Genomic DNA, 18,231 nt, shown 5'->3' with positions numbered 1-18,231 from the left:
AAGGGAAGGGAGCGGGGGGCTGGAAATCCTCCCCTCTCATTTTTTTTTCTTTCAAAAGAAGGAACAGAGAAGGGGGCCAGGTGAGGATATTCCCTCAAAGGTCCAGTCCTATGTACTTAACGCTACCTTGCTAATGCGGGAAATGGCGAATAGTATGAAAGAAAAAAGGGACCCAATGACACTTCTACCCTGTGCTGCTTTCTCCCATATCTCTTCTTCCATATCATCTCACTCAAGACAGCTCCCAGATACATAAATTCTCTCTCTCTCTCTCTCTCTCTCTCTCTCTCTCTCTCTCTCTCTCTCTCTCTCTCTCTCTCTCTCTCTCTCTCTTTCAGCGCAATTTAGTACACTTTCTTCTTTCACTCTCTATGGTTTTACAAAATCAAAACTCTCTCCATTTCCTTTCAAATATCATTACTTTTACTTGCATTCATCTTCAATCTCCCCTGCTTACATTATAAAACACACTTACAACCTTCTGCAGCTACTCTTCACTCTCCACAAACAACACAGTATCATTTGTAAACAGGCTTGCCACTAGCCACCATATCTCACTGCTACCTTCCATCTCTGCATCCTTTTTTCTTAGTTTTGCATTCATCTCTCTTATCACTCCATCCATATATATATATATCAAAAAGCCATTGTGACATCTCACAGCCCTGCTTCACACATACATGTATCCCAAAATATGCATTTGCTCCCCTATAGAAGGCTTTTATACCATCCAGCAGTTGTCCCCCTATACCATATATCCTTAGCACATCCCACAATGCACTCCTTTTGACTCTGTCATAAGCTTTCTCCAGGTCTATAAAAGCTGCATACAATTTCCTACCTTTCACTAAATACATTTATGTGGTCATCTTTACTGCAAAAATCTGATCCACACATCCCCTACCTTTCCTAAAACTCCATTACTCTCCACTTATTCTGCATTTACTCTCTTTCATCACTCTGTCAATTAATATTCTTGCATACACCTTTTCTGGTAAACTTAATAGAATTATTCCCCTTTAATTGATACCTTTTCCTTTATATGAAGGAACAATAATAGCTTTCACCTAGTCCTCAGGTACAACCTTCTGTTTCCATGTTTTGTTTATTTATTTCATTATACTTAATCGCTTTCTCCTGTTTCAGCGAGATAGAACAAGGAAACAGACGAGGAATGGCCCAACCCACCCACATAAACTTGTATATATATAAATGCCCACGCACGCATATATACGTACATATATATTTCAACGTATAATGGTTTGGTCACATGGAGAGAATGAGAGGAAAGATTGACCAAGAGGATATATGTGTCAGAGGTGGAGGGAACGAGAAGTGGGAGACCAAATTGGGGGTGGAAAGATGGAGTAAAAAAGATTTTGAGTGATCGGGGCCTGAACATGCAGGAGGGTGAAAGGCATGTAAAGAATAGAGTGAATTGGAACGATGTGGTATACCGGGGTCGATGTGCTGTCAATGGATTGAACCAGGGCATGTGAAGCATCTGGGGTAAACCATGGAAAGTTGTGTGGGGCCTGGATGTGGAAAGGGAGCTGTGGTTTCAGTGCATTATACATGACAGCCAGAGACTGAGTGTGAACGAATGTGGCTTTTGTTGTCTTTTCCTAGCGCTACCTCGTGCACATTCGGGGGAGAGGGGGTTGTTATTTCGTGTGGCAGGGTGGTAATCGGAATAAATAAAGGCAGACAGTATGAATTATGTACATGTGTATATATGTATATGTCTGTGTGTGTATATATATATGTATACGTTGAGATGTATAGGTAATTATATTTGTGTGTGTGTGGACGTGTATGTATATACATGTGTATGTGGGTGGGTTGGGCCATTCTTTCGTCTGTTTCCTTGCACTACCTCGCTAACGCGGGAGACAGCGACGAGCAAAATGAATAAATATTAGATGAATATACATACATATACATACACAGACATATGCATATATACACATGTACATATTCATATATGCTGCTTTCATCCATTCCCGTTGCCACCCCGCCACACATGAAATAGCATATCCCCCACCATCACCACCACCACCAGCGAGGTCGTGCCAGGAAGACAAAAAAGGCCACATTGTACACACTCAGTCTCTAGCTGTCATGTGTAATGCACCGAAACCACAGCTCCCTTTCCACATTCAGGCCCCACAGATGTTTCCATGCTTTACCCAAGATGCTTCACATGCCCTGGTTCAATCCATTAACAGCACATCGACCCCAGTATACCACATTGTTCCAATTCAGTCTATTCCTTGCATGCCTTTCACCCTCCTGTATGTTCAGGCCCCGATCGCTCAAAATCTTTTTCACTCCATCCTTCCACATCCAATTTGGTCTCCTGCTTCTCCTTGTTCCCTCCACCTCTGACACATTTCCCCTTTGTCACTCTTCTCACTCATTCTCTCCATGTGTCTAAACCATTTTGATACACCCTCTTCTGCTCTCTCAACCACGATCTTTTTATTACCACACCTCTCTCTTACCCTTTCATTACTCACTTGATCAAGCCACCTCACACCACATTTTGTCCTCCGACATTTCAATTCCAACATATCCACCCTCCTCCGCACAACCCTATCTATAGCCCATGCCTCACAACCATATAACATTGTTGCAACCACTTCTCCTTCAAACATCCCCATTTTTGCTCCGAGATAATGTTCTCACCTTCCACACATTCTTCAATGCTCCCAGAACCTTTGCCCCCTGCTCCCCCCTTGTGACTCACTTCCAATTTCATGGCTACATCTGCTGCTAAGTCCACTCCCAGATATCTAAAACGCTTTACTTCCTCCAGTTTTTCTCCATTCAAACTTACCACCCCAGTTAACTTGTCCCTCAGTCTTACTGAACCTAATAACCTTGCTCTTATTCACATTTACTCTCAACTTTCTTCTTTCACAAACTTTACCAAACTCAGTTACCAACTTCTGCAGTTTCTCACCCAAATCAGCCACCAGCGCTGTATCAACAACTGACACACTTCCCAAGCCCATTCTCCTCCACATCAGACTGCATACTTGCTCCTCTCTTGAAAACTCTTGCATTCACCTCCCTGACCATCCCATCGATAAACAAATTAAACAACTATGGAGACCGCGCACCCTGCCGCTAACCGACATTCACTGGGAACCAACAACTCTCTTCTCTTCCTACTTGTACATATGCCTTACATCCTTGGTTAAAACTTTTCACTGCCTCTAGCAACTTACCTCCCACACCATATACTCTTAAAACCTTTCACAAAGCATCTCTATCAAACCTATCATATGCCTTCTCCAGATACATAAATGCTACATACAAATCCATCTGTTTTTCTAAGTATTTCTCACATACATTCTTCAAAACAAACCCCTGATCCACACATCCTCTACCACTTCTGTAACCGCACTGCTCTTCCCCAATCTGATGCTATGTACATTCCTTTGCCCTCTCAATCAGTACCCTCCCAAATGATTTCCCAGGAATACTCAACAAATTTATTCCTTTGTAATTTGAACTCTCACCTTTATCCCCTTTGCTTTTATACAGTGGCACTATGTATGCATTCCGCCAATCCTCAGACACTTCACCTTGATCCATACATACATTGAATATCCTTACCAACCAATCAACAACACAGTAACCGCTTTTTTAATGAATTCCAGTGCAATACCATCCAAACTTCCCTCCTTGCCTGCTTTCGTCTTCCACAGAGCTTCCACTACCTCTTCTCTGTTTCAGCATTTCTGCCATAACCCCATCCACTCCAGGTGCCTTTCCTACCTCAAGCCTCATTAATGCCCTTTTTACTGCACTTGTATCTCTTCCTTCCCTCCTCCATACCCATGCATGTAACAACTGCTGCCTCCCCTTCTCCCACATTCATCAGTTCTTCAAAATACTCTTTCCATCTTCATTTCACTTCCTCCTTTTGATTCAGCAATTCCCCTTCCTTAATTCTCACATCAACATTTCCACTCTTACATCCACTTCTTTCCCTTTTTACCTCCTTCTGGAGTTTCTTATTATCCTGAAACTTTGAACTTAACTTTCTTCCAAAATCTTCATCTACTCTTTCCTTGCTTTTCTCTATCAGCTTCTTAACATTCTACTAACATGTTTGTATTCTTCCCTCCTTTTCTAAACTTCCACTGGTACATTCCTATTGAGTAATCTACCATATGCCTTTTTCTTCTCTTCCTTAGTATTTCTAATCTCTATCCACCATGTATTGCCCTTTTTATTCCTCTATCCCACTACCTTGTATCCAAATACTAATTCTACAACTTTTAATAGTATTTCTCTGAACATTTTAAATACATCATTCATACATGACTGCATTCCTACATTCACTGTACTTCCATCTAAGCTTTCAGTTACCCTCCTTTCATACTCTTCCCTGTATTTTTCATGATTCATCTCTTCACTTGCCAACACTTCTCCATTCTTCCTTACACCATACCTCCACTTCTCCCTGATCTTTATCCCCTCAAGAACCGCAAAATGGTCAGTCTCCAAAGAATACTCTCCCAACTCTAGCATCCATCACACCCTTTCTCAATTTTTCATCCACTGCCACATAGTCAATCAAAGCCTTTTGCTCTTCTTTTTCATCATTCCTCTTTCATGTATATCTGTAGGTAATCTTGTGTTGAAAAAGGTGTTTGTAAGGAATATACCACCTGTCATTACAAGTATCAACAAGATAGCTTCGATTCTCATTTACTTCAGGCACTCTACATTTATAATCTATCTCACCAATTTCATCACATCACACTTTCTCATGCATACCACCCTATGCAACCATGTTTCTCTCATCCTCAAAACCATGCTTCATTTCATCCTTATCTCATACAGCCTTCATATTCACTGATGCATATACACATACTCATGCATATTTCACAATTCCAATCTTTCCTTTTATCCACACTATTCTTGATCCACTCCATCCATGCTCTGTAACACCCTCCCATACTCTTGGTGATAGCAGAATTGCACATCCTTTTTTTTTTCTCTCTTCCCTGATAATTTGCACTCATTCCTGTCCATACACCTCCTTCCTTGCTCTCCCATGAATTGCATTCATCATATCCATTTTCATTCCACACACCCTGCCCAAGGATATGGTTTTCCCCAGTCCCTTGCACATCCACACTACAACTTTTACGCCTGTCCTTAATCTCCCTCCTTTTATTCTCCCCAGTCATCCCATTCACATTTAGCACCATTGCCCTCAACCATTCATTCCTTGTAACCCTCGGCATAATTATTAGACTTCAGTGCCACTTCTTAGTCTTTGTGCTTCACCCTTGGCAAGTCACTGGCAGAAGGCAACTCCAGCTTAGTGTTTTCAGAGGCAGCGAAGCTCCAGAATTGTCAAAACTGAAAGTAACAGTATACCTCAGATGCTTGTCCAAATCTGAAACTATTGTCCTGATGTAACTGGGCAATGCCTTCCCCTTTAGTTCCATCCCAAAGGGGTGTATTGATGAGGTCACCACAAGAAGGCGGGGCGAGACTTGGCCGATTCAGTAAAACTGAAACTCAATACTTTTCCCAATTCCGAGCTTCTTTACTTTACACAGTAGCAGCACCTCCTGCCTCATTGATTAGAATAATGCCATTGCACATTTAAATCACGCATCACTAATACCCAGTCTCTTACATCAAAACTGCAGACACACTCATTCAGCTGCTCCAAAAGTATTTGCCTTTCATGATCTTTCTTCTCATGGCCAGGTGCTGATACAGAATTTAGAGTAGAATCTGTCATTTCTGTAAACACTTTTTATGACTAATAGAGGCTATAGTTAGACTTTTCTTGTGAAATGACATGTACTGTTTTTGCCTGCCATGCTGATGAGTTAAACATGGCTATATTTTATATCTGTAATCTGAGTATAATTTTATCTCATTTCAGTGAATGTAAATGTTATAAAGTTTAATGAACTAATGGCAATGGAGAAGCAGCGAGAGCGTGAAGCCATGGGCAAGAGCCGTGCCTTCCTACATGGGCAAGGAGCTTTAAATAGATCGATTGGTGGTATGGGAGTTATGGGAGATGACCTTATGATGGTTGACATGGGCATGGACCAAGGTCAGAGGAATGTGAAGGAGTATATGAGGTGGTTTCTGTATCCAGTTATGCAAACTAGTCAGCCAAATATCACTCCTGGGTGCAGGAGCCAGGAACGAGTCATCCAAGCAACCAGAGAAAGCTCTACCATGGCTGCCTTCTTCCACCCAGCAATGTAAGTAGTAAATGATCTTACCACAGTTTAGGAATTTGTAGACATCAAGTATTCTGCCTTACAGGAAACTTCAGAATTCATCATAAGACATGTTATACTTGTTACTTTGTTCTTTTAGATATAAACTGAGAGAATGAATTTTTTTCATACTTAATTGCTGGTTCCCACATTCGTGAGGTAGCACTAGGAACAGAGGAAGAAAGCCTGGACCCACTCGCATCTATCCTCTTGCTGTCATGTGTAATGCATTGAAAGCACAGTTCCTTATCATCAACCAGGCCAGATGCTTCGCATGACTTGGTTCAGTCCACTGACAGTACATTGATCTCTATATCCCATGTCATTCCAGATCTTTTTCACTCCATCCTTCCATGTCCAATTTGGTATCCCTGTTCTTCATCTCTCCATTTCTGACATATGTATCATATATCCACTTTGTCAATCTTCCTCACTCTTTTTCTCCATAAGTATGCACCATTTCAGCACATCCTCTTCAGCCTTCTCAACCTCTTCCTGTTTATTACCATACCTTTCTCACACCTTTTCTTTACTTCCTTGAATAAACCACCTCACACCACATATTGTCCTCATACATTTCATTTTCAAGACACCCATCCTCTTGTGCACAGTCTTATCTATAGCCCATGCCTTGCATCCATATGATGATGATGGAGCTGTATACCTTCAAACATACCCATTTTATCCCTCCCAGATAATGATCTCTTTTTCCACACATTTCTCAGTGCTCCCAGAGCCTTTGCTCCCTCATCCACCCTATGATTGACTTCTGCATCCGTGGTTCTATTTGTTGCCGTGTCCATTCCCAGGTATCTAAAACACTTCACCTCCAGGTTTTGTCTAATTAGACTCTCACCCCATTTGACATGTCCCTCAATTCTCCTAGACTTAATAATCTTGCATTTATTCACATTTACCCTTAACTTCCTCCTTTCACACACCCTTCCAAACTCAGTACCACCTTTTGCAGTTTCACATTCAAATCTGCCATCAGTACTGTATCATCAGCAAACTACAACTGCTTTACTTCTCAGGCCCCTCTCATCCCTTACAAGCAGTGACTTGCCTCTCCAAAACTCTCACATTTGCCTCCCTTGCCACCCCATCCATAAACAAATTAAACTACCATGGTAACATCACACACCCCTGCTGTGGACCAACCTTCACTTGGAACCATTCACTCTCCTCTCTTCTGACTTATACAAATGCCTTACACCCTTGATAAAAACTTCTTAGTGCTTCTAGCAGCTTTTGTTTCACAGTGTATATTCTTAAGACCTTCCACAAGGCATCTCTGTCCCCTATCATGTGCTTCTCCAGGTCCATGAATACCTTATACAAATCCATCCATTTCTCTAAGTATTTGTCACACACATTCTTCATTGCAAACACTTGATCCTCACATCCTCTACCACTTCTGAAATCACACTGTTCCTTCCCAGTCTGATGCTCTGTACATGCCCTCACTTCCTCATTCAATACCCTCCCCTACAACTTTTCAGTTGCCCTCAACAATCTAATACCTCTGCACTTTGAACACTCACCTTTACCCCCTTTGCCTTTATAGAATGGCACTATACATGCACTCTGCCAATCCTCAGGCACCTCACCATGATCCATACATACATTGAAAATCTTAACTAACCAATTGCCAACACAGTCACCCCCTTTCTTGATAAATTCAATGGTAATACCATCCGCTCTAGCCACCTGTCACATTTCAGCATTCATAAGGTCTCACCACCTCTTCTTTCTTTACCAAACCACTCTTCATTACTCTCTCACTTTCCATATCACCCTGACCCAAACACTGTATATCTACCACCCTATTACCAAACACATTCGGTTGTCCTTTAAAATACTCACTCTATATCCTTCTCCCTTCACCACTACATGTTACCACTTCCCCCCTCTGCACCTTCCTCTTGACCTCCTGCTGCTTTCTCTTATACATCCCCTAATCATTTGCACTCTTTCCCTGCAAGTACCACCTAAATGCCTCTCTTTTCTGTTTCACTGGGAACTTTTTTTCATCATCCCACCACTCAGTACCCTTTCTAATCTGCCCACCCCCTGCATCATTGCTTCCTAAACACCTCCCATTTCTCACCCACTCCCCTTGCTTCATTTACTTTCACCTTTTACCATTCTACATTCGATTAATCCTGGTATTTTTTCACATGTCTCTTTTTCAGACTCACTTACTTTTGCCATTCTCTTCTCACCGATAATGTCACCGATAATGTTTCCTCTTTTCCTAAAACCACTACAAATCTTCACCCTTGCTGCCATAAGATAGTGATCAGACTTCTCAACAGCTTCCTTCTCAGCATATTTACATCCAGAAGTCTCTTTCACCTGCCTATCAGTTAATATGTACTCCAGTAATGCCTGCTGTCATTCCTACTTACATATGTAAACTTGTGTATGTCCCTCTTTTTAGCACATAGCCACACAAGCTGTTCACCATTTCTCTTCACAATACTGAATACCCCATGTCTCTTAACTGCCTCATTACTCACTTTTTCATTTAAATCACCTATATCACTAATTCCTGGTCTCTTGCATGAAAACTACTAACACACTCACTCAGCTGCTCCCAAAGCACCTGCCTCATGATCTTTTTTTTCTCATGGCCAGTTGCATAAGCACTGATAATCACCCATCTCTCATCATCATTTTCATTTTCACCAAGAAACTTCTAGAACTTACTTCCTTCCACTCTTTCACACATTCCCACAGCTCCTGCTTCAGGAGTAGTGCTACTCCTTCCTGTAGTTCATATCCTCTCACCAACCCCTTACTTTACTGCTAAGACATTGCCAAACCATTCTTCCCCTTTACCCTCGAGCTTTGTTTCATTCAGAGCTATGACATTCAGGTTTCTTTCCTCAAATATACAACCTGTCTCCCTACCTGGGAAATGAATGCACAACTCTTGAAGTACAGGTAGTAAAGCACTATGTTCTTGTCTCATTTTTTCCTATCTCGTCTACTCACCTGCACTGGTAAACTTGGATATTCTAAAAGCTCTCAAGTTTCCACCTAAATATTGGTTCCCACGAGATGAAAAAAACTGTAGAAATGAACTTGTTTGTAAACTAGTCAGTGTTTATACCCCATCCTTGAGTATTAGAATTTCATTTTTTTTTTTTTTTTTTTTTTTTTTTTTTTTTTTCTGTCTCCCGCGTTTGCGAGGTAGCGCAAGGAAACAGATGAAAGAAATGGCCCAACCCACCCCCATACACATGTATATACATACGTCCACACACGCAAATATACATACCTACACAACTTTCCATGGTTTACCCCAGACGCTTCACATGCCCTGATTCAATCCACTGACAGCACGTCAACCCCGGTATACCACATCGATCCAATTCACTCTATTCCTTGCCCTCCTTTCACCCTCCTGCATGTTCAGGCCCCGATCACACAAAATCTTTTTCACTCCATCTTTCCACCTCCAATTTGGTCTCCCACTTCTCCTCATTCCCTCCACCTCCGACACATATATCCTCTTGGTCAATCTTTCCTCACTCATTCTCTCCATGTGCCCAAACCATTTCAAAACACCCTCTTCTGCTCTCTCAACCACGCTCTTCCTATTTCCACACATCTCTCTTACCCTTACATTACTTACTCTATCAAACCACCTCACACCACACATTGTCCTCAAACATCTCATTTCCAGCACATCCATCCGCCTGCACACAACTCTATCCATAGCCCATGCCTCACAACCATACAACATTGTTGGAACCACTATTCCTTCAAACATAGCCATTTTTGCTTTCCGAGATAATGTTCTTGACTTCCACACATTCTTCAAGGCTCCCAGAATTTTCACCCCCTCCCCCACCCTATGATCCACTTCCGCTTCCATGGTTCCATCCGCTGCCAGATCCACTCCCAGATATCTAAAACACTTTACTTCCTCCAGTTTTTCTCCATTCAAACTTACCTCCCAATTGACTTGACCCTCAACCCTACTGTACCTAATAACCTTGCTCTTATTCACATTTACTCTTAACTTTCTTCTTTCACACACTTTACCAAACTCAGTCACCAGCTTCTGCAGTTTCTCACATGAATCAGCCACCAGTGCTGTATCATCAGCGAACAACAACTGACTCACTTCCCAAGCTCTCTCATCCCCAACCCCAATTTCATATCAGGGTTTTTTAAAAGGTGCCTTTGTGCAAGACCAGTAAATAATTTTCAAGACATTGATATGGGAAAACTCATAGGATCTCTTCTGTTCATGAATTTCATGAATTGTAGTTGTATTGGAGTAGGCTTTAAACTAATTTTGGCTTGTGAGATTATGGAATCAGAGATTTCTTTTGAAAATATATTAATATTTTATTCATGCTATTTCAAAAAAGAATGCATGAATTTCATGAAATGTCAAGCAGTCTCATTCGTCTCCTTAACATGAAAAAGATATTAGGCATTAGATTTCAAGATATGCATTTACTGAAATATATTGATTACACCTAGGTCCAGACATTGATTATCCTCCTATATAAAGATATCTGGGAGTGGATTTGGCAGCGGATGGAACCATGGAAGCGGAAGTGAATCATAGGGTGGGGGAGGGGGCGAAAATTCTGGGAGCCTTGAAGAATGTGTGGAAGTCGAGAACATTATCTCGGAAAGCAAAAATGGGTATGTTTGAAGGAATAGTGGTTCCAACAATGTTGTATGGTTGTGAGGCGTGGGCTATGGATAGAGTTGTGCGCAGGAGGGTGGATGTGCTGGAAATGAGATGTTTGAGGACAGTATGTGGTGTGAGGTGGTTTGATCGAGTAAGTAATGTAAGGGTAAGAGAGATGTGTGGTAATAAAAAGAGCATGGTTGAGAGAGCAGAAGAGGGTGTTTTGAAATGGTTTAGTCACATGGAGAGAATGAGTGAGGAAATATTGATCAAGAGGATATATGTGTCAGAGGTGGAGGGAACGAGGAGAAGTGGGAGACCAAATTGGAGGTGGAAAGATGGAGTGAAAAAGATTTTGTGTGATCGGGGCCTGAACATGCAGGAGGGTGAAAGGCGTGCAAGGAATAGAGTGAATTGGAACGATGTGGTATACCGGGGTTGACGTGCTGTCAATGGATTGAACCAGGGCATGTGAAGCTTCTGGGGTAAACCATGGAAAGTTTTGTGGGGCCTGGATGTGGAAAGGGAGCTGTGGTTTCGGTGCATTATTACACGACAGCTAGAGACTGAGTGTGAATGAATGTGGCCTTTGTTGTGTTCCTAGCGCTACCTCACACACATGAGGGGGGAGGGGGTTGTTATTTCATGTGTGGCGGGGTGGCGATGGGAATGAATAAAGGCAGACAGTATGAATTATGTACATGTGTATATATGTATATGTCTGTGTGTGTATATGTATGTATATGTTGAGATGTATAGGTATGTATATTTGCGTGTGTGGACGTGTATGTATATACATGTGTATGTGGGTGGGTTGGGCCATTCTTTCGTCTGTTTCCTTGCGCTACCTCGCTAACGCAGGAGACAGCGACAAAGCAAAGTAGAATAAAATGAAAAATAAAATAGATGATCACGCAATTTTTTATGATACTCCATTTTTCATAAATTGGTGCTTGAATTTGGTGCTTGAAAGAGTGCAGTACCTGTTATTTGAGAGGATTAATCACAGACCTTCACCCGGCTCATAGTTATATTTAATTATTTCATAGGTATATATGATGTTTACAATTTTCAATTTTTGCTGTTACATGAATGATAAATATCTGAATAATTTGAGGGTATTCTTAGACTTGTTAGGTGTTTTCCATTTGAGTTCACATTATTAGTAACCAGAGTATATATATGCATGTGAAAACTAGTGTGTAGATAAACAGAGAAAAGTGCTGTGTAGATTGACAGATTATCCGATTCTTAATGTAGAGAGTTCCACCCCAGTCCACTGAAGAAAATTTAAGATGAGAACCTTATCGGCAGAATTTTAGTAAGCATTTTTGTTTTTTCTCAGGAACAGTATGTCTTACTGTCTAACATTTTGCTTGATCTGTCAAGGATGTAGGTAGAACTAAGATTGACATGTTACCCTATTGTAGCCAGACAAATGCATATGCTGTTTATTTGTTGAGGGTTTTTAGATAGTGAAGATTATATTATACTAAGAAATAAAGGTTTGATATAATCCCAAAGACACTGTATTAGCAGAATTTTTTCAACTCTTTGGTTAGTTTTTTTGGGGGAACAAAATCCCATTCCTTTCTTTTAGTTATTTGTTATTCAAATTTAAGGGCATGGGTAGGACCATAACTGACATAGTCAATACTTTATCCAGAAAAGTACATAGGTACTCTAATTATTGTATTCCTTGCAGGCTTCCAGATAGTCCTTGTGAACCAGACACAGAAATGGTGAATCGAACAGAACCAAAAGAAATCCCACTACATGATGTGTCAGGACAAGAAAATTTACATGATCATCGCAATAAGTTGTGGCCTGAACCACTCACCAGGGATCCTGTGAACTATGGTTACAGTGGTATGGGTGGCATGGGCAACATGGGAGGAATGTCCGGTGGTGCCAGTGGTGGCACGGGTGGTGGCTCTCACTGGGTCATCGGTGGACCTCCTAGTGGTGGGGTAAGTACTTTTCTAAGAATGATATATTGTTTACACTATATTCACCTGAATTAACTTTAATGTACAGTTTACAAATAAATGATTTAGGTATTTGAATTAATGGAGCTTATGTATACTCATCCTCCTTGAAGTCTCAAGCTGGGGTGTGTGAATGTGTGTAGATGTAACCAAGAGAAGAAAGGAGAGATAGCTTTCAGTGAAACAAAGCTCAAGGGTAAGGGGAAAAAATGGTTTGAGGTAAAGAAGGTGTAGCACTTCTGTTGAAGGAGGATTTATGGGAATGTGTGAGAGTGTAAGGAAGTGAGCTTGAGGGTGATGAGGATGAAAATGAGAGTGGATTGTGAGAAGTGGGTCGTTATTAGTGCTTATGCACCTGGCAAAGAGAGAACTGATACAGCCTAGTATTTTTGGGAGGAATTTAGGGCAAGAGTAAGGGGATGTGATATGAGTCGTAAGGTATTAGTGATGTGTGATTTGAATGCAAAAATGCATAATGTGGCAGTTGAGGTTATAACTGGGGGCATGGGGTAATGTGGAAGAGTACTGGAAGGAGAGGAAGGAATGGTATATGTGAGGGAGGCATGTAAGGACTGGGGTAAATGGAGCGTCTTTTGCCATGGTCACACTCTTGATGGGAGTTCCCGGAATGAACAAGCATTAGAGATATAGACTAGAATAGGTAGCATGGAGTATTTAGTAAGGTGAATGCTATGACTGCTACTCATGAGAGTTAGGGTGAGCGAGCATGAGTAAACTTTAGGGAGAATAAAAAGTTTTGGAAGCAGGTTAATGTGTGAAAACAAGGAACATCAATGAAGGAGGCAAAAGTTGAAGTAATAACAGGAAGTGATGAAATGTGGAGTATTTTGAAGGACTGTTTAATGTGTTTGATGATTTGGTGGCAAATGTAGGGTGTTTGGGTTTGGGTGGTATATGATATGAGAGAGTCATGGAGAGTGGTTTGGTGAAGAGAGAAGTAGTGAAAGTCTTACATAAGATGAAATGTGGCAAGGTGGCTGGAATGGATGATATTACAGTTGAATTCATTAAGAAATGGGGTAAATGTGTCGTTGATTGGTTATAAAGGCAAAAGGGATAAAGATGAGTGTTCAAACTACAGAGTATAAGTTTGTACCTGGTAAGTTGTATGGGAGGGGTGATGGAGAGGGTAAAGGCATTAGGGGAGGAGCAGTGTTGTTTCAGAAGTGGTGGAGAATGTGTGGATTAGGTATTTGCTTTAAATGTGTGTGAGAAATATTTAAAGGAGCTGATGGGTTTGTATGTGACATTTATGGATTTGGAGAATGCATATGATAGGGTTGATAGAGATGCCTTGTGGAAGGTCTTGAAGAGTATACAGTGTGGGAGGAAAGATGCTGGATGCAGTGAGATTTTATCGAGTGTGTAAGGCATGTGTACAAATAAGAAAAGAGAAGAGTGAATACATCCAAAAAAAAGGTTGGTCTGCAGCAGGGGTGTCACCATGGTTATTTGATTTGTTTATGGATGGAGTATTGAGAGAGGTAATTGTAAGTTGGAGAGAGGGGTCATTATGCAGTCTGTAGGGGATGAGAGGGCCTGGGAAGTGAGCCAGTTGTTTGCCAATGACACAGCACTGGTGGGAGATTTGAGTGAGAAATTGCATAAGTTGGTGATTGAGTTTGGAAAAATGTGTGAACGGAGGAAGTTGAGAGTAAATATGAATAAAAGTAAGGTTATTAGGTTTAATAGGGTAGCGAAACTTGTTAGGTAGGCTATGAGTTTGAATGGAAAAAATTTGAAGGGGGTGAAATGTTTTAGATACATGGGAGTGGACATGGCAGTGACTGGAACCATGAAAGTGGAAGCAAGTCATAGGGTAAGGAAAGGGTGAATGTTTTGGGAAAGCTAAAGAATGTGTGGTAAGAGAGATTATGATTGTGCCAAAAACAAGAGAACACATGGGAACACCAGTGAAGGGGGCAAATGGGGAAGTGCTAATAGACAGAGATGAGTAATTTGAAGGATTGTTTAATGTGTTTGATGAGGGTGGTAGATGAAGGTTTGGGTTTGGGTTGGGAAGGTATGCTAAGTGAGAGAGTCATGGCCAATGGTTGGTGAAAAGAGAAGGTGTGAAAGTCTTGTATATGATGAAGTGTGGCAAGGCAGCTCAGAAACTGCAGAAGCTGGTGTCTGATTTTGGGAGTTCGTTAATGGAGAAAGTTGAGAGTAAGTGTTAAAAAAAGCAAGGTTATTAGGTTTAGCAGTGGAAAGAGACAGGTTGGTTGGGTGTGAGCATGAATGGAAAAAACTTGAAGGAAATGAGCCAGTTGTTGTTTGCTGATGAAATTGTGCTGATGGCAGATCTTAATCAGAAACTGCAGAAGTTGTTGCCTGATTTTGGGAGTGTGTGTAAAAGGAGAAAATTGAGTAAAAAAAAAAAAAAGGCAATGTTATTAGGATTAGCAGTGGAGGGAGACAGGTTGGGTGGGGTGTGAGTTTGAATGGAGTAAACTTGGAGGAAGTGAAATGTTTTAGATACCTTAGAGTGGACATAGCAGTAAATGGAACCATGGAAGCTGAGGTAATTCATAAGTGGATGAAGGGGCAAAGGCTCTTGGAACATTGAGGAATTTGCAGAGAGTAATCTATGTAGATGAGTGAAGTTGGGTGTGTTTGAAGGTACAGTAGTTCTTATGGTACTGTATGGATGTGAGGCTTGGGCTATAGATAAGAATGTACGGAAGAGGGTGAATGTGCTGGAAGTGAAATGATTGAGGCCATTACGTGGGATGTGGATGGTTGATTGAGTAAGAAATGGTAGGATAAGAGAGAGGTGTGGTAATAAGAAGAGTATGGTTGAGAGAGCTGAAGATGTGCTGAAATGGTGTGGATATGTGGAGAGACTGAGTGACAAGTTGATATAAAAACATGTATCAAAACTGGAGGTTACATGGAGAAGGAGACCAAATTGGAGATGGAAAGATGGAGTGAATAAGGTGCTTAGGACCTGGACATCCAAGAGGGTGTGAGGCATGCATGGGATAAGAGTTGATTGGGTTCATTTGGTGTACATGGGTGATGTGCTGTCAATAGACTGAGCTAGGGCATATGAAATGGCTGGGAGAAACCATGGAAAGGTCTGTGGTGGCTAGTTGAGGGGATGGGGTTATGGTTTTAGTGCATTGCACATGACAGTTAGAGAATAGATGTGAGTGAATGAGGTAATTTCTTCATCTGTTCCTGGTAGTACCTCTTGATTGCAGCACATGGTGAACGAATATGACAAAAAATACCACAGTTATTATCTACCTTTATGCTTCACATCTGTAGATTCTTTGCATTTGATGAATACTGGAGAGAGAGCTAGGGCCAGTTAGTTTGTATTTTTCAGGTTTTAAAGATATTTTTTGTGAATTTCTGTTGGAGATTGATGACTAAGGCATAGGTGACTAATAAAAAGGAATTCTACCATCTATTCTTGATGTGTCATCTTCCTTCAAAGTCTTAATGAGTGAAATATGCAGCCTGAATTAGTAAGGGAAAGGCATTTTAGCAATTAGATAAAAAAGGTGATTTGTTTTTAGTTCATAAATTATGGGCAGAAGTTAATGTAAGAGATCATGAAATGATCACAGCAACTAAAATATTTCCATTTTTCCACAGTTTGGTGGAGGTCCCATGTATCCAGGACCAGGTGGACCTGGTGGACCTGGTGGACCAGGTGTTGGTGGACCTGGCAACTATGGTGGACCAGGTGTTACAGCACATGGTACCTATGGTGGTGATATGGGTGGAGGAATGGATGGTCCTGGTTGGGTTGGCCCTCGGCCAGATTATCCTGGTCAAAATATGATGATGGGTGGTGGAGGTCAGGGTATGATGATGGGAGCAAGGCCAAACATGGGTCCTCGAGGCATGATGCCTAACATGGGTATGGGAGGAGGACCCAGATTCCGTGGGCGAGGAGGAAATTGGGGCCCAAGAGGTGCTCCACCACCTTGTAAACACTTTATGAATGGTCACTGTCGGCATGGCAAGAACTGTAAATTCCTTCATACCAAACACCACTAGCACACTATCTTGGCTTTGCAGAATGAACATTGCAAATGGGTAATGGCCAAGACTCAGTACCTAAGATTATCATTATTCTTAAGGAGGACCAGCTACATTATGGTAATAGTTTCCCTTGTTGTGTAAATATTAGTCAGTTATCATATATATATCCTTGGAAATTTCAGCACTGTAAATACAAATGAATATATTATGCAAGGATTACAGTTATGTACAGTTATTATTTTGTGTATGAAACAAACTTTTGTATAAATAAAGTTTTGGTATAAACTTTTTTTTTTATTAATTAAACATATACAAGGGTGAAGGAGAAGAATGATTTTGGAGTGTCTTAGGGGTAAAGTCTGGAGCTATTGTGAGGGGTAGCATATCTGCTGAAGGAGTTGTGGAAATTTGTAAGGGTAAAAGTGTTAGCTCTGAACTGATATGGGTAGAATTTAAAGTTGATAATGAGAGATGAGTGATTATTAGGGCTTATGCACCTGGCCACAAGAAGAACGCTACAGAGAGATGAGTGTTCTGAGGGTAGCTAAGAAAGTGTGTCAGCAGCTTAGATGTGAGAGATTGGGTATTAGTGATGGATGATTTGAAAGCAAAAGCAGGGAATGTCACAGTTGAAGGTATATTTAAGGGGCATGATGTATTCAGAAAGGTGAATAGAAATGGCTGATGGCTTGTGGAGTTGTGCGCTGAAAAAGGACTAGTGAATGGGAACAACTGATTTAAAAGAGGGACATACATAGTACAGTAATTTTACAATATAGCATGGCGTGATGTAACAATTTTGATATAGCACAGGCACCAAAATTACTCACATTTTTGATTGTAACATGAACTATCATGATATAATGCAAGCCCATTTGTCCATGCTCCACTGGGTGCTGATGTTGTATATGCCATGCTGCATTACCACATTGGTTCACTGCTGGCATTCAAAGAGTAAGGATGTATCATTTTCCACTTGTTTATTTCTTCACTGCCACCCACATGAATCAGTCACCACTATGCCTATTTATCTAGCAAGTGCTCCTACTACAAGAGATCCTGTTCAGGATATTAGATGAACTTAAGCCTGGGTCCCACACTTTCATATTTTTCTGCTATTATGGTGTTAATGAGCATAGCATCTACATCATCAAGAAGAAAATCGAATCTATTATAAATGCCTTTTCTCAGAACATTGATGTATATGAAGGTGGAGGATGCTCTTCTATTTAACCCTGTAACATCCACAAAAAAGTGTGTTCCCTTAAAAATTTGGGAATTTTAAGATTAA

At 41.0% G+C, this 18,231-nt stretch overlaps 1 protein-coding gene across 1 annotated transcript in view; it reads left to right on the top strand.

The window, feature by feature from the left end:
• LOC139762956 (uncharacterized) overlaps positions 1-17,225 on the top strand; it is a 405,421-nt gene extending 388,196 nt beyond the window's left edge. Inside the window, exons 9-11 of the mRNA XM_071688281.1 lie at positions 5,924-6,254; positions 12,638-12,902; positions 16,548-17,225. Coding sequence (XP_071544382.1) covers positions 5,924-6,254; positions 12,638-12,902; positions 16,548-16,955 — 1,004 coding nt within the window. The 3' untranslated portion in view covers positions 16,956-17,225. The remainder of the gene's footprint in view (positions 1-5,923; positions 6,255-12,637; positions 12,903-16,547) is intronic.
• The last annotated feature ends 1,006 nt before the right edge of the window (positions 17,226-18,231 follow it).

This window comes from Panulirus ornatus, chromosome 45, assembly GCF_036320965.1.
Source record: "Panulirus ornatus isolate Po-2019 chromosome 45, ASM3632096v1, whole genome shotgun sequence".
In the NCBI taxonomy this organism is placed as follows: Eukaryota; Metazoa; Arthropoda; class Malacostraca; order Decapoda; family Palinuridae; genus Panulirus; species Panulirus ornatus.
This window is presented reverse-complemented; position numbering and strand designations above follow the sequence as displayed.